General features: G+C 42.5%; 1 protein-coding gene across 2 annotated transcripts; it reads right to left on the bottom strand.

The window, feature by feature from the left end:
* Nucleotides 1–938: 938 nt before the first annotated feature.
* Nucleotides 939–21,754, bottom strand: LOC124253300. Of its 2 annotated transcripts, XR_006892175.1 has the most exons (5): nt 21,664–21,754; nt 12,360–14,882; nt 11,569–11,692; nt 5,101–5,235; nt 3,398–3,510 (listed from the first exon to the last, which is right to left on the bottom strand). XR_006892175.1 is itself a non-coding variant. In XM_046687043.1 (4 exons), the coding sequence occupies exons 2-4, from the start codon at nt 14,855–14,857 to the stop codon at nt 2,935–2,937; spliced, it is 3,198 nt and encodes a 1,065-aa protein (XP_046542999.1). In that variant the 5' UTR covers nt 14,858–14,882; nt 21,664–21,754; the 3' UTR covers nt 939–2,934. The 2 variants fall into 2 exon arrangements, 1 of the variants encoding a protein (XP_046542999.1); XM_046687043.1 differs by lacking the exon at nt 5,101–5,235 and having other exon boundaries at nt 939–3,510.
* Nucleotides 21,755–22,852: the final 1,098 nt, after the last annotated feature.

Here is a 22,852-nt window from a genome sequence, read left to right as displayed (position 1 = left end):
CCATCCCCTGCTGTCTGGAGACCATGGAGTGAGTGAATTTAGTTTTACCCGCTTTTTAAGCAATATTCCAGCAATATCACGGCGGGGACACCACAAATGGGCTTCACACATTGTGCTGATGTGGGGAATCAAACCCGGGTCTTTAGCGTGAAGAGCGAACGTTTTAACCATTAGGCTACCCCACCACCCCATGGAGGCAGTGAAAAAGCAACAGTGCTTGGAATATATGCCATCCTGTAGCTGTGTACTCAAAAGGACAAATTGGTAGAATGATTTTGAATAATCACACCTTCAGTATCAATTACATGAACATAAGTTGTAACTTTAATAGTTTTTGACTGATGACATTCGATAAATGAAGACACTTGGGCAATTCTCTGCAATAACATTCTAACAGAAATAATGAAACGATATTGTAGCTGCATTATAGGTCTCATCATGGAAACAAAAATCATATCAACATTTGATGTGTGGTACAGGCAATTTCAAATATTCACCTCAATATTTACATTTCCAAAACAATCTAAAGTAAGAATAGATAGTGAGTTTAGTTTTACGCCACTTTTTAGCAATATTCCACCAATAACATGGCGGGGGACACCAGGCATGGGCTTCACACATTGTTCCCATGAGGGGAATCAAACCCTTGACTTTCGTATGGGAATGCATTTGACAATGAAAGCACCAATGAGTGTATGTTCCTGATGCAATATTCCAGACATCTGACAGCAAGGGACATTTGAAATGAGCTTAACACAGTCTATAGGTATTGGGATTCGAACCATGGCCTTCGGCCCAATGAGCCAACCACTAGGCTACTTCGACGTCACAGCACCAATAAGAAATTGTGCATGAACAATAGCAGCAACACCTGAGGCATTGAGAAGCTATCTGCCCAAGAATCTCCCACAGGCTCTGATGCAACATAAACAACATGCTTTAATGAAATATTTTATTGCATTGTAGGTCTTGTGCTGACAGAAATTAACATTTTGTAACAAAAGAATCCAATAGTGTGCACAAGTACCTTCAAATGATACATACTCAAACGTTTACTCGGGTACAGATTAAAAGCAAAATCAAAGACATATCTGCTTCCTCCAAAAATGTCCTAAAATTCTGGAGGTTACTTTATCATAAATGTTTGGATCATTAGCATTAAGTAATTATGTTTCCATCAACCATTCACCTCACTTCTACAAGAAAGAAGTACTTCAAGATGTCAGGCAGGTGGAAATAATTAATACAAATTCGCACAAGCAAGTGTAATGAGTTCATTCAGTACCTCCGTTTTAAACCAAGGGATTCCTTGGTTCTAGGCTAATATCCCAAGCAAAGGTTGGTTAGATAAGCTACTGTTACATCAAGACTACAAAAACAACAACAAAAACCAGTGAAGATCAACATATTTCATTTTGAAATACTTTCACAGTCAATAATAGCACAAAAGCTTGTTCAAATGTCAACATCATTACATGTGTCATATGATCAAAGAGTGACAAACTCAAAATATTTTCAGGTGTAATATATATCGACCTCATTTCCATAGACTTTAGCCTCTAAGGTCTATGACTGAGAACAGAAATCCTAATCCAGCAAAATCTTTTAGCTGATGCTACCCTGATTACATGATTAATCTGATTAGTGGCATTTTAGAACTCCAGTCATCTGAATAGTTAATGATCTTTCATTTTGAATGACACTTCTCACGACTGGACCACTATTTAAGACACTGGTGATGACAATGAAACCTAAAACCTGGAGTAAATTTTTTAAGACATTTCCAAAACTACCAACACAAAAAGAATGTAAAATAGTGAATGAATGAAAAGTATGCTCCCAGCACAGGTCAGAAGAATATAAAATATGCCAAAATGCACAGAACACTAGGAAAATAACACCAAAACATCTTTCCATTTACCTTCCCTCACAGCATGCAGGATCACATGTTGGAGCGAGTCAGTCATCAAAATGAAATTACCTTAAATCAACTTTAATACAAAATATAATTCTTGCTATGTAAATCATATAAAACAATCATCATAGACGAATTAATAACTATAGGACAAAACATGTGTTTGTCAGTGAACTACAATTCTACAGTTACTAAACAGAAAAACTACTGTGCCCAAGCATTTCATGGACAATAACTCTTGAGGTTCTCCCACATACTGCTAGTCAGTGTCATTATTAAAAAGGCAAGGTCTTTTAGAGGCTCCAATACAAAATATACATTGCATTCTATTATGGTGTTAGTTTAATACATGAAGGGCACTAATACCCTCTTTTCTGGATTTTTTTGAAAAAGCTATCTCCTGCACAGGATGCAATGAATGAAAGAAGACCAACAGTACAAAATGTACACCATAACACACAAATTGTATAATAAAGTAACACATTAAAACATCTGGGTCATAATTATGATGCATCAGACTTGAACACAGTGAAAGTATTTCTGATCGATGCATCTTCACTGTTGTGCACCATGAGGCGCAGTCAGCATTGTCAGCTAGTTTGACAGACTTTTAACCCCAAATTTCTATGGACAATCGGATGTTCCAGGCCATGCATTTTCCATCTTCAGTTTCATTCCACACATGATTGCTGCCTATTGTCAAAAAATCTGATGCTCTCAACTTCTCTCATTTCCTCTGCTGCTGCTGGTAATGCTGAGCACGCAGAATGTCTTGCTTACGAAATCTTCTCCTTTTCAAAAACCTTCTTGGACCATCAGGCCCTGACAGATTCTCTGGACTTTCACCTGGTTTTAATCTTATGGGCTTGTTTCTTCCAGATCGTACGAAATCTATGAACTCATCATACTTGGGTAGTGCCTCCTTTTCGACAAATGCATAACCACCATTCTCTCCATCACTCTTGTTCAAGATTTCTACAACCTTCTCGGGTGAATGTTTTTGATAGAGGACAGTTATATCATCCCCCCTCCTTCGTTTTCTTGCAATAGAAGTACTGCTTCAAGCTGGCCACCATAACTTTAACATGTTTGGTTTCATTTTCAGGTAGCCCTGGGCCAAAGATAAGTTCATCCATAGATTCTGTGCTGGCATATTCCTCTATCATCTTATCTAAGATGACTTTAACCCACTTGTTGACTGGAATGGTTGGCGGAGGAGCAGGGTTACCATCAGCACCTTTGTCAGTGTCGTTGTCCGGGGCGTCTGGAGGAGCAGGAGCAGCATCTCCGGGTGCCTTTTCTCCCTCGTTTGCTTCATTCTGGGCTGCATCTGCAACAGCTGAAGTGCTGTCACTACCTCCTATGCTTGTATCATTGTTTTCTGATGAGGGAGCATCAGAATTCCCTACAGCACTGCCCTTTGCCTCCTCCTCCTTCGGTACTAGTTCATCCTTTTCAGGCTGCTTCGGGACATAGTCATCCACATAGACGATGTCATCTGTGCCAGTGTCCCCACTCTCTGCTTTCATCTTGTCAGCTAAAGCCTTGATGGACTCAAAGGTGTGCCAAATGGATGGTTGATCTAGGGGGACGATCTGTGAAGAAACAATACATTGACATAATAATAAACAATGAATGTGTTTCATGTATGGATCAAATAATTGATAATCATTCATACAGGTATACAATAAATACAGCTCACATTTATTACGTGAATCAATACAAGAGAACATTTGCATAACTTAACTATGTTGTCAGTCAGTACACCACATACATGGTCCTATGGAACTTGTATCAGCCTGTGTCTAGTAACAATTAGTTTGGTCAAGTAAGCTTAGCTTTGCCAGCAGTCTCAAACATATTTGGCAGATTGTTGTAGCCATGAAAAACCCTGAAACTGTTTGAACATAGCAATTAAGTAAGCTTAAAATAAAAACATGTTTAAATAACACTGAATAGCATTGTTCATCACAAGCAATTTAAAGAGATATGGCAGACTTTGAAGCAATTAGGTTTTAATAATCATATTCAAATCATCAATGTAACAAATAATTCTAATTTCTATTCATGAATTCCTTCAAAAATTAATTAATACATTAAAATTCCTTTTCAAATGAAAGTTTCAAACACAGTCCAACCTACTGGACTGTACCTAGAAGTCATGGATGACTGTTATCATCATTAGGCCAAAATCCAAACATAAAATCTCAAGATATTAAGGTCATGATCAGTGTAATGGGGCACACACCATTGGTTAAATCTGACTGGTCTGCAGCTCACTCTGGTTAAGTGGCATGTCAAAATTTAACTAATTAAATACAATTTAAGAAATAAGTATATTTTAGGGGGGAAAAATGACCTTATGGTTCTACACCGCTTTCAGCAATATTCCAGCACTATCACGGCGGGGGATGTCAGAAATGGGCTTCACATATTGTACCCATGTGGGGACTCAAACACGGATCTTCAGCATGACGAACGAACGCTTTTCACCACTAGGCTACCCCACCGCCCCACATTCTGGCAGAATCAGGCAGTGTATGTATCGAATAGCCTTCCATCCCAAGGAAATATCTTGTCAGTGAATTATTACTCCTGTATAATTTGCATAACTTCCTTACTTAAAGTAATTCAAATCTTTTTAAACATTGGATCAAATCTACAGTCTTCAATTAATTGCATTCATTTCACACAAAGTAAAATCTGACTGATCCAGATCCGTCACTCTTGATTCCAGACATCATGGACCATGGACCAAGTCCTGAATCCGGACAGACTTCTCACACATTATACTCTCATGTCCGGTCAGCTGATTCTTGTCAAATGTGCTTTCAACACAGACTGATGCCAAGAGATCCCTCGGCTCAAAAAACGCAACGAGTATCACAAGCCATGTCTGCTGTTAGTGCAATAACATTGCTTGGAGTGGAGTGATGGAGCATCTTTTAAAGCCCCTTTTAGCGATATTCAAGCAAAATCACTGCAGGGCATACCAGAAATGGGCTTCATAGCACCAATTTGGGGAATAAAACCCGGGTCTTCAGCGTGCCAAGTGAACGCTTTAACCACCAGGCTATCCAACCTGCTTGGATTGAAAGTTTGTCTTCCAGTGTTTGGAAAATCAGGCATTGCTGGTGTAGCTTGGGATTCAAAACATTGCCAGCCATGTAAGTTATCGGGTATACCTGTATGTTGTCTTTGTTGTTCATTGGGTGGGGGTCGGCCTTTCTCCGAGGTTTATCATGTAGGAATTATTGTACATGTACGTCTTCGATCTTGACTGTTCACTTCCAGTGAGAAACCAAGGGGTGTAACTCTTGCTAGAATTAGAATTACTGTCTTGTCTGGTGAATGAGTGAGTGAGCAAGCGAGTTGGTTTAAACGCCATGTTTAACAGTATTCCAGTTATATAACGGCGTGAACGCGTAAGAGAGCCAGAAAGCCCAAAGAGATGTAGGTCTCAGGGTTTTCCCCTTTGGTGACACCTACAAGCATGAGTGTTGACAAATCCAGAAACATAATTGGGGTGAACCTGTGATCAAACCCACAATCATAGGTTTCTGGAGTGTCTTGCCAAGGGATGCAACTCTATAAAGTAAATAGCGACATCTTAGATGACCATGCCTCGGACTGAATGAGGTGAGATGAACTAATGCCAGTATTATCAGGTCTTTAGTGCTAGCCCATTGAGATGCGTTGCCAACAGTTCAACATGGATACCCCACTCACTGAATACTGGCTCTCAGGCAACAGGCAGGTTAACAACAAATACCATCATTAGGGTATCATTAGGATCAGGGTAATGACTCATCTGGACTGCTGATTAATCCAGGCTTAATTCTGGTCCAAAACAAGTCAGGATTAGACAGATTACACAGTACCAATATGATCATGGTTGCAATGTTTGCAAACGATTGTTACCAAACAAGTCACAGCCTTCCACTGCAAAGATAAACCCTAGGCACATGGGCCAACTGGGTAACCCGACTCACTTGAAGATCAGGAATCACCTTCAAAGACTTCAAAACATGACACTAGACACTTAAATAATCGGCGTGCCCTCTGCATATAACTGCACAAAGAACGACACATTTGAACAGTTTATGAATTCTCTGAATGTCATGTCACCATGACTCAGAGCAATTGTTGTATATCAGAAAGAATACCCCATCCTTTTCATGGTGGTAGATGAATCAATTGCTGAATCACCTGGTGTGTCTTGTTAATCGAATATTCATCGATCACATTCACATTCACGAGTGCTTTTCCACTTCCAATGTGCAAATGTGTATCTATATCTGCTTGAATAACAAACATTGTCTCAAAATAGAGTTGTAAGTATGTGCCCTTCGCTGTTTGAGGCACTGTAAACAAATCTTCACCATCACTGGCACTCAAGAGTATCAACATGATGCTGGTAAACTCATCATGCCAGATGGTCAAAGACGTACCAGGACACCAATGAATTTATACAAACCTGTAGAGGTTATGAATTATTTGAAGAAAGTCCTCCTTGGGGTACATATAAGCATTTAAATGTCCATTTAAATTCCCACGACAGATGTAATTGTATTTTTTAATAAAATATTTACACAACAAAAAATTGTTTTTGTCTTGTGAGACCACCCCTACAGGGCCCCCTCCAGCCAAGAGCAGGTAACTCTAGCCGTCAACCTCGCACCTCACTTTTCATGCTGAACGTATCAGACAGAATGAGGGGAGGCGGGTGGCCGTACCCTAAGGAGGACTTTCTTCAAATAATTCATAACCTCTACAGGTTTGTATAATTCTTTTTCAGAAGAAGTCCTCCTTGGGGTACATATAAGCATTAAACAGACTCCCAAAGACAAAGGAGCCGGGAGTGGTATTCTGTCTAACAAGGTGATCCATAGATAGTAATAATCTACAACCGTACGGAAATAGAGAAAATTACACTCACCTAGTCACCTGACCGCTGATGTCAATGAAGGCGGGGGGCGTGACTAAGCCGTGGACCCCTATAGCTGACATAGCCTATATGCCGATTGGCTGATCGGATATTACATCCCCAGTCAAACCCCACCCCGAATTAAGTTGCGGAGGGGTGTAAAAACCAGGAACTCGCCAAACCAAACTACTGTCCATAGCGCACAGCTCACCAAGCGTGGAAAATGGAAAGTAAAAGTAAGGCACCGATGCACCAACGGATAGCGGGACTAAAAACCACCACCAGATACCGTCACCGATAAAAGGGGGATGATAGAAACCCAACACCAAGTGCAAAACAGAGTTAGTATCTGGAAAGCTCAATCGGCTTGAGAGGTGCTACTCTGTCCACTGCGTAGAACCGTCTGGCCAAACCAAGCACGCTCACGTGAGTGTTTGTCCAGCTGATAATGACAGATGAACGTACTCGGTCGGCTCCAAACAGCCGCTAAGCAGATCTCCTCAATGGGCAGAGCAGCAGCGTAGGCGAGGTAGCTACTGCACGCACCGAATGAGCTTTCAACACCTTTTTTTTTGGGGGGGAGAGAGAGAGAGAGAGATAAGCCTTGTGTATGTAAGACATACAGATGGCAGACACAATCCACCTTGACAAAGTTTGTGTTTTTGCTGGATGACCTACCTTGCCACCGCCGTAGCAGCAGAATAACTGTTTATCCTTACGGATGAACGCTGTTCTCTTAATATACGCTTTTAAGCTCTTGACGAAGTCTAACACATGAACCTTACGGTTAGTGTTACCAGACGACGCAGGAAGCGTGAAGATCTATAGGTGCCGCAATATGAAACGCAATATCGATCTTAGGGCGGTAAGAATCTGGTAAGCGGATACTTACACGATCCTTATGAAACACGGTAAGCTCCGGGTCCGATGACATAGCATGTATGTCACCGACCCGTCTTCCAGATGTAACCGCTACTAAAAATGCAGTCTTCCAACTTAGTAGCTGGAGAGACAAATTTGCCAAATCGTAAAAGAGAGGACTGGACATCCAATCTAAAACGAGAGACAAGTCCCATGTGGGACTGGACCGACGGACGACCGGACGCCTGCTAGGAAGCGCTGCACCAGAGGGTGTTGCCCTAACAGGGCACCCTCAATGGGAATGTGGAAGGCTGAAATAGCCGTGGAGTAGCCTCGGATAGTAGACGCAGCTAAGCCGGACTCTAACCGAGACTGTAAAAACTCCAACACCTCGACTACAGTCGAGGAAAAGGGATCGAGAATCCCTCTGTTTCCACACAAGCGTGCATAACAGGCCCACCTATCCTCATACTGTACGTAAGTCGAATCCCTCCGCGAAGCCAGAATTGTGTCTGCAACTGGTGCAGGAATTCCGCTCGGTTGGAGGCGATTCCGGACAGAGGTCAAGCCACCCACTGAATCCTGGGATTCGGGTGTGGCGCGCCTTCCTTGGATAGTAGGTCTGGTCGCATTGGTAATAGTACAGGAGGCTGGACGAGCGACCTGAGTATTACCGGAAACCAGCGCTGAGACGACCACAGAGGTGCAAGAAGCACTAGTAGTCGGGCTGGTTTGGTGGCTAGCTGCGAGAGGACCCTGGAGATCAGCGGTATCGGTGGGAAGGCCCACAGAACCCTGCCTGTCCAATCCAGCTGGAAGGCATCGGAGGCGATTGCTCTCGGGGGCGATTGCTCTCGGATCCGGGATCCGTGAGCAGAACACCGCAGTCTGGTTCGTCACCCCAGAGGCAAACAGATTCACCTGGAGCGACCCGAACAACTCCTGGTTGAGTAACCACTCGTGAGGTGCTAGTATTAGACGTGAGAGCGCATCTGCACGAACGTTGTCCACCCCTGGGAGATAAACAGGCATAACCTGTATGCTGAACTGATCGCACCACAGTAGAAACTGCCACGCCTTCTGAAGGAGTGACAGAGACACCGTACCGCCCTGCTTCAGGATATAGGACATCGCCGTTTGGTTGTCCATTTCTAGGCGAACCGCACGGTTCCGAACCTGATCCAGGAAGCGTTCCAACACCAACTGGACTGCTCTCAATTCCAGCACATTGATGTGCAGGGTCGCCTCGTTCACGGACCAAAGGCCTGAAGCTGTGGTCGCCCAGGACACCCACACCCCACCCCCACCCCTGTGAGGGAGGCGTCAGTCTGAATTGTGAGTATCGGCACCGGGGTCTCCAACGGTGAACCCTTGGATAGATTCCCGGGTGTCGGTCCACCATCGTAAGTGAGGAATGAGCCACTCCGGAGTTACCAGAATCCTCTCGTAACTCTCTGACTGAGACCACAGCTGCGCTAGCGCTTGCTGAACAGGTCGCATCCTCAGGCGTGCACGCCAAACTATGTCCACTGTCGCCTCCATGTTGCCTAGCAACTGAAGCCAAGTTTGAGCTGAGGCCCTAGGGGACTGGAGGAATTGAAACACAATCCCCTGGACTTTGGGAATGCGGTCCCGAGACAGAGAGACTATACCCTGTTTTGTCTCGAATCTCGCCCCCAAAAAATCCTGGGTGGGAACCAGTTCTGATTTCCTGAGGTTGATAATCCAACCCAACTTGGTGAGAGTATCCATCACTGACTGTGTGGAATCCTGACTCAAGTGGGTAGCGAGTGCCCTGGGAAGCCAGTCGTCCAGGTACGGGTAACAAAAGTTGCCCTGTGCCCTGGCGACCTGCGCTGGCTCTAGCATGAGTTTGGTGAACACCCTTGGCGCCGTGGAGATGCCGAAGGGGAGCACACAAAACTGAGCGCACTTCCCGTCGAAGGAAAACCGGAGGTATTTCCAAAACTCGGGGTGCATCGGTACATGGAGGTATGCATCTTTGAGGTTGATTGACGTTAGCCAATCCCCTGCCTCTACAGATGAGATCACTGAACGCAGTGTCTCCATCTTGAAAGACGGCACCTCTATTAAATCGTTCAGACCCCTGAGATTGAGAATGGGTCTGAACCGTCCATCCTTTATGGTGACCAGGAAATAAGTGGAGTAAAACCCCAGACTTTCCTGGCCCACGGAACCATTTCGATGGCTCCCTTGTCCATTAACGACTGGCCCTCGGCACGGAGTATATCCGCCTTCTCCTGAGAGTTTGGCACCTGAGTGCAAAGAATCCGGGAGAAAGGAGGAGGGCCTCGCTTCCAACGGGCATGTGGCCATCCCTGAGTGTGGACAGGACCCAGGGATTTGATGTGACTTTCTCCGATTCCCGAAGGAAGAGAGTCAGTCCGCCGCCGACAGGGACGTCGGGTAACAGGCAGTGAATTCTGACGGTCGGCAGTGTAGCAACTGCTTGTGCCAAGACCACCACGGGCTCCGGAGGATAGCTTACTGGGAAGCCGGGGCCGACTTCCCCTGCCTCTGAAAAGGCTGCTGAGCCTTGCCCTTGCCTTTGCCTTTACCCTTGCCCTTCCCCTTGCTTGCCTGAGGTGGAGCAGTCCACTTAGGCACCTCCTTCCCCGTAGAAGAAGGATATGCAGCGACAAGGCCGGAAGGCCGGGCGCGTGAGGTGAGGGGTTGTTCAAGTAAGGGCTTGGAGTCCTTAAATTGACTAACTGCCTCCGCGGCCTCCCAGACCACTGTCAAAGCCCCCGGGAATAGGGTGGAACCCATCCTGAAGGGCAAAGAGAGCAGTGCCTGCTGTGTAGCCGGTGAGTACCTGGCGACCGACAGCCATAACCTACGAAGGCCCATAACAGCACTCATCATCTGGCTTGCGCACGACCGGATGGCGTCGCAGGCCAGATGAGAGTGAACCTCTGTAAGTTGCCTTGCAGGGCAGAGAGGTAAGCTGAGTGGACAGTAACCCGAAGCTGCTGCACGGCGTTGCGGTATTGCTCCTCAAAGGAGCGGTAAACATACTTCAACACCTGGTTACTGGAGAAGAAAGATGGCAAGCGTCGGCCCTGACGAGCCGAGGCTTGGCTGTGGCCGGATGATCCCCCTAGGGCGATCAAGGCATAGATGCACTCGTCAACCACTGGGGGATCAAACAACACTTCCTCTCCCATCAAGTAGCAGCGGTTGAGCTCGGGGAGATCAAACCGTGACCGACTACCTGACAGGAGAGGGTTGATTACTTCACTGCAAAGCGTAGGTAATATGCGTAGCCGGGTATCGGCAACCCAACACGGAAGGAAGGCTTCACCTGTCAGGGCCGTCCGAGGTGACAACCACCTGAGGCAATACAGCAGCGATGCGCTCGTGCACCTGCCTCAGGGACGAGCCAAGCGAGAAGCTAGCTTCTCCCAGCTGATCCCGACCCCCATCCTCATCCATGGCTTCCTCCTCCCGCTCCTCCAGGCAAGAGCTCTCTGCATCGAGAGTCGGCTCTGAAGGAACAGAAGAAGGGGCCACGGACAACGACAGAGGATCGAGAAGCGCTGAGAAGCCTGGCTCGAGGCTGAGCCTGGGTGCCGAGATCCGAGGGAAGAGCCCGCCATGGTGGGATTCCCCAGAGCGCTGGAAGGTATCGAGGGAACCGGCGGTGCCGGTGCTCGAGAACCCACAGCATGACAAAAACGAGTTTTTGTGTTGTAAATATTTTATTAAAAAATATAGTTACAACTGTCGTGGGAATTTAAATGGACATTTAAATGCTTATATGTACCCCAAGGAGGACTTCTTCTGAAAAAGAATAATAGTTCCATTAGTCATACTGTTTTACCAGGGAAGACTTTAATTTTACCTTGATAGTCGTCTGAGTCAAGTACAACTTGAAAAGCAGCTTAACAGAAGCACGGTTGGTAGCATCAAGATTGTGCATGGAGACAGCTTCAGACATCAGTTCACCCTGTAAGAACAGCTGACATCTGAAATCGAAAAAGATCAAATTGGAAATATGTACAGTAGCAAAACACAAGAACTAGATCAACACAAATTTATGTCTATTTCATCTTCTGCAATCAGTCACAGATTCATTCCTTTTTTAAACATTTGTGCAAATATAGATAACTATCAGAGCAAAGTTTGGGCACAAACACAACCTGATGTCTGAGACAAGTTAAAGTCCTGAGGGGCAAATTGGTCCATCAAGCTTCTTTACACAACTGATAGTCCCAAATGAGCTGAGGACTTGTTGCATATTGAACAACAGTGTCTTCCTCTGTACTATCCAAATTCAGATCAGATTAAATCCCTTTTAAGCTGAGGTTATTAAGGGCATATGTACTGTTTCCAGATAAAATCATAATTTCTACCACAGAGTGAGTGACTCTAGTTTTACACCACTTTTAGCAATTTTCCAGCAATATCACAGTGGGGTACACCAGAAATAGGCTTCACACATTGTACCCATGTGGGGAGTGAGTGAGTTAAGTTTTACGCTGCTATTAGCAATATTTCAGCAATATCATGATGGGGGGAAGGGAAAGACACACCCATGTCGGGAATTGAACCTGGGTTTTTAGTGTGACGAGCAGAGGCATTAACCATTAGGCTACCCTACCACCAATCAACCACAAAGAAATCAATACATACCTGTACAAGTCACCATAGTTTGTGGTTTTTCCTTGGAGAAGCATGAAGTTATTGGTAGCACTAAGCTGCAAAATGTCATATGCCCTTCCAAATCGGTCAAATCCTGATTTCTGATTCTCAAAGAGAATGATGTCTTTGTTGGGCCTCTTCATCTCTGTGTAGTCTGGATCCCCCTTGACAAGGATGGCCTTCTTCAGGTTTCTTACTTTGGACCAATTTGACCAGTGCATCATCTTGTAGAACCCTTTGATCCACACCTCAGATACCAATGGCATATTCATCAATTCTGAGTGAACCAATCGTTTGGAGTCAGCGAAAAGAACATCAGATGAGCTGGTGCACAGGGCCTTCAAGGTGTTCTTATACGCAGTTTCCTCAGCCTCTAATCTTCTGAAGCCTTCACCATCAGCAACGAAGATGTTATCCAGGTAAACTTCACATGACATGCTTGATCTGGTATGGTCTGAGGGACCCCGTTTGTAGACATTTGTGACTGTCAAGCCATACTCTCGCGCAGTATTGTCAAGCTCTACGCTCAGGGGTGTTGCTCTAGAAATGTCCATAGCATCGCTGATCAAGTAGGCCAGCTTCTCTTCAGTTCTATCATCTGGTAGTGGAATATGATTGTTTCCAAGTGCATGAAAAGCTGGAGAAGACGGAAGCTTGGGATCAAGTTCATCCAATGTGCTACCTTCCAGGATGACAAAAAGTGGGACTCTTCTCAAGATGTTCATACTTCTTTCGTACGTAATCTGCTTCGCAATTTCTTTTGATTTTCCGGAAGCCCCAGCAATCAAGGTGTCATTGATGATAAACCTTCCTCGATACCACACTTCACCACCTGGCAATGCAACTTCTTCATCACTGTATTCGCGAGAGAGTCCACACCCTGAGTTTATGAATGCATCGTCCAACTCAACAATAACATCATGAGGAGATTTTTTGCCACTCTTCAGATATTCAACCAGCTCTAATAGTTTCTCTTCACGGGACCTCAGTGTAATACCTTCATTGAGTTTCATACTTTCTGCCAGCACCTCAATTTTCTTCTTTTCATAATCTTCCAGTATTTGCTTTTCTGTTGCCTCTGGACCAACATCTTTTAAAGCCATGATTTCCTCCACTGTTTTGTTTGTGAGGATTTCAACAGCTTGCTGGTAGCAGTCCTCCTTCACTTCCCTTTTCTTGTAACCAATGCTTCTTGCAAGGAAGACTGAACTTAAGTACAATCGTCCTGACATCTTGTCGCCTCCATCTGCTCTCACCTTCACATCATTTCTGTAGTCTATCCTCAGGCCATGTTTGCAAGTCTCAACAGAATGATCAATGAAATTAATAACATCAACAGTGATTGAATTCTGCAATTTGATGTATTTGATCATTTTTTCAAGTTTTTCAGGTATTGGAGTTTTATCCTTTTCTGATGGATGAGGACGTTCCCATCTCCTCTTCTGCATTCCCATTCCCATTCCCATCCCCCTATGAGGACCAGGACCTCCACCTCTGCCCCTGTACCAATCAAAACCGCCGCCACCACCAAAACCTCCACGTGGTCTTGGCCCATCTCCAAATCGGAATCCTCCGAAAGGACCTTGCCCAAAATATCCTCCTCTCATGCCTGGGAAGTGTTTCTGATTGCCAAACGGCATCCCCATCATGTCTGGAGCAGGACCACTGTAGCCATGGTTTGGTCTAGTTGCTGGAGTCCCCAGGAGGGTTTTCCCTTCATTTGAAACTGGGGCTGTGTCTTCAGCTGCTTGCTGACTTGGTGCATTTTCAGTAACTTGGCTTACAGCAGGAACTGGTGCAGCAGGAGCGGGTTCCTGAACAGAATTTCCATTTCCAAAAGGCTTCTGAATATTTGCATTTCCTGTTTGTGGTGGGGCAGTCTCATTATTTCCAAAGGTTGTACCCCCACTTGCTGTTTGACCATAGTTAGTTCCATATCCCTGATTTTGACTATAGCCGCCTCTCTGACTGTATCCAGTCGGTTTACTCTGCTGACCTCCTCTCCAATTTCCTCGATAATAGCTAGAGCTGTCACCATAGCCATAATTGGAGTCAACGCCAGTAGAAGTGCTATAATTGTATCCTTGTCCCCATCCTCCGCTGTAGCTGGATTGACTGTACTGGTTCGGGTCTACCCCATAACCTGTGTTCTGGTCCTGCCCAGTAGTCGTCCCTGTCCAACTGTTCGTTCCTGTTTGTCCAGTCCCCCATCCTTGTCCATAGCCAGCATAACTGCCCCAGCCATAGGAATCAGCCCCCGTTTGCTGCTGTGCCCCTCCGTAGCCTGTGCTCCAGCTGGTGGTGGTGGGAGCAGTGTAACCGGTGTTGGTGTTGGTGTTGGTGTTGGTGTTCTGAGTAGCGTAAGGGTAGGGTGGTGGTACAGGATAAGATCCAGCTGTACTCCAGGTATTAGCATCCATTTTCTGTTTCTTACTGTCCGTCTCCCCTGTGTCCATACTCCCATACTGATACTGAGTATTAGAGTCCATGATTCTTGTTGTGCTTGATCAGCACCTGGAAGAAACAAAGATCACTGATTAGTTACTGAGTGAGTGAGTTTAGTTTTACACCGCTTTTAGCAATATTCCAGCAGTATCACGGCGGGGGACACCAGAAATGGACTTTACACATTGTACCCATGTGGGGAGTAAGTGAGTGAGTTTAGTTTTACACTGCTATCAGTATTAGCAATATACCAGCTATATCACCGCGGGGAACACCCATGTGGGGAATTGAACCGGGTCTTCAGCGTGACGAGCGGGCGCTTTACCACTGGGCTACCCCACAGCCCCGATTAGTTACTGAAAAAGAGTACAATTTAGGCTACATTCCAGCCATATCAGGTTTGAGAACCAAACATGAGCTTCACTCACAGGGAAGGACATTTACCAAGCTCGAGTGTCCAGACAAGCTTTCATAACGTTTACAGTCTCTAAAAGGGTACAATAATTTAAACAATTTTGGGACATCAGTGAATGTTCACAGAATTATCACTATTAGGGTCAGTAGATGCTATTGGTTCATTCCACACATTGTTTCCATGTGGCAGTGCAGGAGAGATTAATCAAATAATTGGTCTGTTGAAGGATCTGGAAAGTCAGAAAGATTTTAGGCCTGTTGAAATGTATATTTGATCCTAGAACATCACGTGAAATCAAAATAATAAAGAATGGTGTTTCCCTGTCACAACCTAAACTATTCATGTGAATTCATTGTTATACAGTACAACCAGAAATTATTGAGAATTTAAAGATTGTAAAAAATTTATTTTTTCACTCATTCTCATGTATTAAATGTGAATATTAGCAGAAAATAACCCCAGATTCAAAGACAGGTGAACAGTTAGTATTTTGTCAAGTCACCATTGGCAGCAACGCAGGCTTCAATGCGGCGGGGCATACGACTGATCAAAGAAGTTAGAAAGTCGTGGTCCATGCTGTCTCAATATCGGACCACCTCTTCTTTCATTTCAGCAATATTTGTCAGATTTTTCTTATTGACACTTTCCTTCATAAGTCCCTAAACATTTTTATTGGATTTAGGTCAGGGCTATAGCTTGGCCAATCTAATAATGTCATATTTTGGGTCCGAAACCAGGCCTGTGAATGCTTTGAATGATGTTTTGGGTCGTTGTCCTGCTGGAAAATCCAAAACTTTCCATAGAACACGTGAGCAGATGGAAGTAAATGTCCCTCGAGAATATCTGTGTACCGCTCACTGTTCATATTCCCTTCAAATACACAGAGGGGCGTTGCCCCTAACACAGATATGCCACCCCACACATTAAATTTCGGACTGTACTTTGGGCGCTGATACAAAGGTTTTTCAGTTTGTTTGGTCCAGAATTTCAGTGTATTAGGAAACAGCCACACAGAACTTCATCTGAGAAAATCACATTGTCCCAGTTAAAATTTCTATGCTGTAAGCACTAGTTCAACCTTTGCTCCTTTTGTTCAGGTTTCATGATCGGTGATGGAATTCCTCGACTTTTCTGCCAACCCATTGCATGCAGCTCAGTTCTAATTGTCTCCTTACAGACAGCCACAGTTCCTCTATCAATCATATCCAGCTTTAAGTTTTCTAAACACCTTCGTTTGGTTTTAGAAACAAAAATACCAAGCCGCCTCCTGTCACCGACAGTCAATTTTCTGGGCCTACCTGCGCCTCCCTGGTGCTCAATGCCATATCCATTTGCAATATTTTTCAAAACGAGATAAACAGTGGACAAAGGGATGCCTGTTCTACTTGAAATCACTTTAGCTGATCTGATGTCCTTGTTATAATACTCTAAAATCAACTTCCTCTTCTCTAAATCATCCATACTGGGGATCACTGAAAATGTCTTCTGCTAGCAAGTAAACTAAGGGGGATAACTCTTCACAAACTAATGAAAAAGGATTAACAGAGTTGTCTCTCTTGAATGAAACCAAGCACTTGATAGCTGGTCAAGGTTGTTTATACTAGAAATCCAAATAAACACATTTTTAAAATTCTCAATAATTTCTGGTCATACTATACACAAAATAGGTACCACTATAATAGCTAAAATTTCCTGTAATGGGTCAAAATCATAAGCGCTACTGCTTCCTGCCTTAGTGTCTGGATAAGCTCTATTTGATGCATCACTGGCCTTGTCAACCCTTACAATCCTTCATAGCATAACGTTTATCTTGTATATTATATAACTGTACCATATAAACGTGACATACATTGATTATAAAGATAACAGCGATACAATTCTATATTCAGCTGGGTTTAACACCTATTTGAACTGTATTCAGGTTATACCATGGCCTGTCAGCTTGATGTGGGAGGTATGACGGCTGTCTTAGACATCACCACTTTGGTCAAAACCCACAAATGCACATACTGACACAGCTGGTAGGATAATTGGGATAATGAATGTATGAACTAAAAACTACTTATATAAAGAGACTCAAACACTGAAGGAATTGTCACTGATTTAACAGTGATGTTCTCTGTACTAATAATATAACAAAACCTGGCTAAAAATCAATATACATGTATATCAAAACTCAAATATCAACCAGACAACTGTTAATATGAGGACTTTATGACATATACTGTAAACGTATTATATTTCGCGCAGGTTTTATTTTCGCGCTTTTCGCGCAAAACATTTTAGCGCGAAAATTTATACACCGCGAATAAACCTGTCATTCATTCAGTCTAGCCACGCTCGCCCCTGAGTTGTTACCATAACACATCAAGTTTGAAGACAGAAATCTACGTGAATCTTAAAATGACGACTGATAGTAGCATAAAGAATCATACTTAACTGTTGCTGTAATGTATTTCCCAAAACATAATTAAATAATGAGCCAAATCCCATCGCCGAATTAGCGAAAACAGCAATGTGTGTTGTGGCCGCCATGGAAATTGGTCACATGACAGATGGTTTGATACAAAACAGATTACCATGAAACAACTCGGAAAGAAATAATACAGCAGTATTTTATTTATTCATTAAGATTTTATTTACCAGTACATCATGAAGCGAATAGTCACTTAACACTCAATCATCTCATTCACAACAACCCGGCTTGTTTGAAATCACAAAGAGCTTCATATACAGTAGAAGTTAATTCGTCAGATCGTCAGAATTCGGAACATAAGACTGATGTGTTTTCAGTTTTTCACCTCTTCCGGGAGTAAACGGATTACTGTGTACTAGTATATCGCACAGATAGGGATTTCCTGTGAGTAAGCAATAAACGCCGCCTGACAGGTTAAGCCACTCTGTTTGTTTTCACTGCTATTAGTGGTGGCCAAAGAGACAGCTGGCAGTTCCAGCAATTACTGATTGCGCGAATAATTGACCGAGCGATGTAGTCTAAACTGTCAATTCCGCGAAAATTGCACCACGCGAAAATAAGTACGTTTACAGTATATCTCTGATTAGTTGACAGTGGGAATTCCATGCTGTAATTGATATGCAAATTACAAGTGGCAAATACCAAACAAAAATGCATCTGTCAGTTGGTGATTACCTTGTGACCGGCATGTGCAATTAATGCAACAGGTGTTGGGAACTAGAGCTTGCATTGTCCTTAATTATTGATCGTTGTTGTCCATGATACCGTTATTGAATGACACTTAATATGTTGGTTAATTTCAAACCAGCGTGAAAGCTTTGCTTGCTGGAACCCATTATGTTTTTTACCATCAGACATTTATTTTGCATGAAGAAAATATGCCAATACCATCAATGAAAGTAATCTAAGAAGACTGATTATCAATATGAATTTGCACATATATAATAATCACAAGTATTTGACACGGGTTGGTTGTAATTTTGTCTGTCAAAACCGTAGCTGAAGTTGTTTAGAGGCGATCGCATAGCCTTGTTGGTGAAGCGTTCACTCATCATGCCAAAGGCAAAAGTTCGATTCCCAACACAGTTACAATATGTGAAGCCCTGTTCTGTTGTCCCCATCTGAATATTGTTGGAACATTGCCAAAAATGGGTGTAAAACTCCACTCACCAACACAGATAATTTTTTTACCCTCAAGTCTATACCATGTTATTTGTCACCTATTTAGTGTTTTTAAACATGAAAGTTACAGGGCTCGAAACTTCCGCTCGTATTGACAAGTAAAATTTGTTTCGTGCAAGTGAAAAACATAATTAGCTTGTCCTAGAGGACATGAATGTTAGTTTTTTTGTTACTGTAGTCAAATCAGAATAAGCTTAATAATAGCGAATTCCCTGCTTGTTATTACCGATCGTTTATCGTAGTCAGCTTTTCATTTGGGTGGTGATTTGTTTTTATTTTTATACATAGGTAATATCCAGGTTAGATAAAATACTGGATATATTTTACCACGTACACTAACCTGAAACTTAGATTAAACAAAGATTTTGTACAGAAGACAAAGTAAAGTTTATTGTAGTTTTATTCCAAGCAAACATTTTGAAATAATCAATCATTTTGTTGCATGATCTATTGTGCAAGTACAATTTTAGAAGGACGACTGGAAAGTTCATATTACTCACCCTGCAGGGCGAGAACAGATTTTTTAAGTTTTCGAGCCCTGAGGTTAACTTATACATATACCACTGCTGAAAATGATGTTTCAGGTAACCTCACACTTCCTTCTCACATGCTGCCCAATTTTGTGTAAGCAGTGATAAATGGTTCACTTGACGAATACAAGAGCTAGTTAATGCATTATTCAGTGCAGTATAGTTAATGTACAGGAAATGCATGCATGAAATAGATAATAAAATACAGATGTGGAAAGATATTCAGGCACACAAAATGAAAACTCAACATTGTGAATGCACAGTGTTGTTACACTAATTTTAACGTTTTATAGCATATTTGTACATAACCAACTCTAAATTAATAGGGGTCAGGAGTAAGCATCATAGGACTCAACAGTTTCAAGGTTGGTAAGCCATACCACTGTTGGATTGACAGAGATTCAGACAGTGGGTAAGCTGAAGATAATGAAGTTTCAAATATTTCAACCCAGGAAACTGGGCTCACTGCAATCATCCTGCATGTCAACATTACACCTATCTAAACTACTGAAGTTGTCAATACCACAGTGAGAAAGAAGAAAAACATTGACCAAAACTGACAAAACCTAATTTTACAGAAAATGTGTTTAAGAACTTGTCTTCCACATTGACAACATCAGTAAAACTGTTCTAGGATCTAACTCTTTAGTTCTAGCATGGTCATTGTACACCAGCTGTTTCTTTTTTAACATCCCAGCTGTATGATGGAAGTCAATCGGGTTTGGCCCCAACAATCATGTGATTGACATCATAAGCATGTGTCTACACAATTTGGTTGATGAAGACCAACTCTAACCCAGATCTTCGTATGTTGTATACATTGACTGATATATCCCATCATCAGCTAACCAATTACACATCAGATAAATTATGTCAAGTTTGCAATAACTTGTGATTGCCCGACATCAGCAAGTGATTCGAGAAACACAGGATAGTGGAAACATGGCGAATACTTTAATGATGGCTTGTTTTAGATGTGATTGTCTTTCATAGGTCAGTGATTTGTTTTAGTTTTACATGTTTCTTAAGCATCCAAAACCCCATAATATGGGGATACTAAATTATGGAATTAAAACAAGCACGAAGGCAGTCAAAGAGTCATGAGCAACTAGACATGCATGAAACATATATCTAGGCATTCTAGTTTTAGATACCAAAACACAAAAATTACTACAAATGTGTGAATATTCCCAAACTGGAATTAAAATTGTAGAATGTGAACTTAATACATTCTACTTTTGCTATGGATATTTGTATTTCAGTTTTAATCATGGTGAGATAAGAACCCCAATTCAGAAAAGGGTATTTCATACTTATTTTGACATTATGCCATTGAATACAATGCTAAAATACATCTGTATTTGAAAAAATAAGTACAAAAACTATACAATTTGGCAGGTAATGGTGCTTGGTAAGAGTTCCGCCCGTAACCCCCGCTTGAAATGTATTCTGTTTATTATGATTATTTCAAGGGGTAAGGGTTTAGGTTTAGGGTTTAGATTTAGCAGTATGCTAGGTTTAGGGTTACGGTAGGCTTTCTATAAACAACATCTATTCTTACTATAAATCTTAGGCATAGAATGATAAAAAACAGGGGTTACGACCGGAAATCTTTCCTGGTGAACAAATCCTGTGTATGCAACTGATTTACAAAGCATATACAACAAAACAACAGCTACTGTTAGATCAAAGAGAGAAAGATAAGATTACAAAGGTTGTAATTTGGAAACTGGAACACAAAAAGTAGTTCATCATTCTCAAATTATTGTGCTATCGTCGAGGGAAATAACAAAGATAAACGCCATAACTCGGTAAAAATGCAAACACTGCTATCGTTACGTGAACGGAACATCCAAAACAATCAGGAGTACAAATGGCTTTGGGTACGAAACTAACGCAAAGCCATGTGTCTTATGTTCATTTGAAAAGGAAAATGCCGTGTACATTATTTACACATCAGAAATTCGAATAAGTTAAAAAATATCATGTTGAATGAACTAGGTTCTACATTGTGTACTAAGTAAATGCATATGATTAATGTACTATTATCGACCAAGTCATTTCATTTGTTTTCGTGTATACTGCATGGCCCTTGTCTGCGCCTTCGGAAAGAGGCCACAGACGCGGCGAGGCACGTTAGCCCAAGGAAGGCCATGTCATCAAAAGTACCCTTATCACAGCAAAAATAACTTCATATTTTGATACAGGTGTCAATATTGAAGAAATACAAAGATGTATCGTTCATACCGTATGCAACATTCGTTCTCCTCGCGCTAAAACTGTACTATATTTGATTCCCTGCAAATTAGACCGTGCTATCAACTTCCTGTTGAACGTGCCGGATGCAGAGAGTTGTTTCCCTTAGGTGTGTTTCCGCGACGCCAATTTGAGACTCGGTTATCCAAGAACAATGTTCATATATATTTAGAACGTTTGTAAAGTCTGCACACTGTTTAGCCATTTTAAGTGATTCATTTGTCCAATAACTATTCATAGAGTAATGTTCTAACTTCTATACACAATTACAATTGTGATATCAAATGAACAATTGAAATGTAAAATAACAGCTCAATGTCCAACAGGAACCAAATGCCGTGTGATTGAAAACACTCCTGTGTTTTGTCAAGTCGCCAAAAAATTGGAAAGTTTAATACCCCGCCAAAGTAAAGTAAAGCGCAACCGTGTCTGCTAGCCCAGTTAGAGTCCACCAGAAAACCTGCCTAAAACCTATGTAAACCATTATTAATCTTACTTTAACTATAAATGACTTAATTATAGCAGGCCATGCCCATACAAAGCTTTCATCAGATGAAAAAAAGGGTGGGACGACGGGGTTGGGGTGGCCACTCCACACCCTCTCCACACCACCCTCTCCACCCATCCCTGCTCCACCGCCACTACTAGACAGGTTCGTATGTGCTATGCTTTGTCACGGGGCATGTTATATATAAGACTGGTGTTATACAAAGGTTTGGATTTGGGCACGTTTGGAAATACACAAGGGCATTAGTTATTCAAGGTATCATAGGTATTTCGTATTTTTATTGTCATTCTCTCTCTCTCTCTCTCTCTCTCTCTCTCTCTCTCTCTCTCTCTCTCTCTCTCTCTCTCTCTCTCTCTCTCTCTCTCTCTCTCTCTCTCTCTCTCTCTCTCTGTCTGTCTGTCGACACTTCATGAACTGACGTTGCGTTGCAAAACTGAAAATCGAATTCGTAGAATGTGTGGTATTATCAGAATTATCACCTCATTTCATATTTGCTTGCGATACCTGTTGTTTTATTCAAGCCTTTCCATCAAGTATTTCTAATTTTCGTGAATTGTTCAGTTCTATTCTTGAATCAAAGTCATTCTTGAATCAAAGTGCCGAGGTTGTTAAGCCCTTGTTAATAAGTCAGTTGTTTCTAACGCTTAACCGCACCATGCATTATTGTAACAG

This window comes from Haliotis rubra, unplaced genomic scaffold (genome assembly GCF_003918875.1).
Source record: "Haliotis rubra isolate DU_JTF1 unplaced genomic scaffold, ASM391887v1 Scf539, whole genome shotgun sequence".
In the NCBI taxonomy this organism is placed as follows: domain Eukaryota; kingdom Metazoa; phylum Mollusca; class Gastropoda; order Lepetellida; family Haliotidae; genus Haliotis; species Haliotis rubra.
This window is presented reverse-complemented; position numbering and strand designations above follow the sequence as displayed.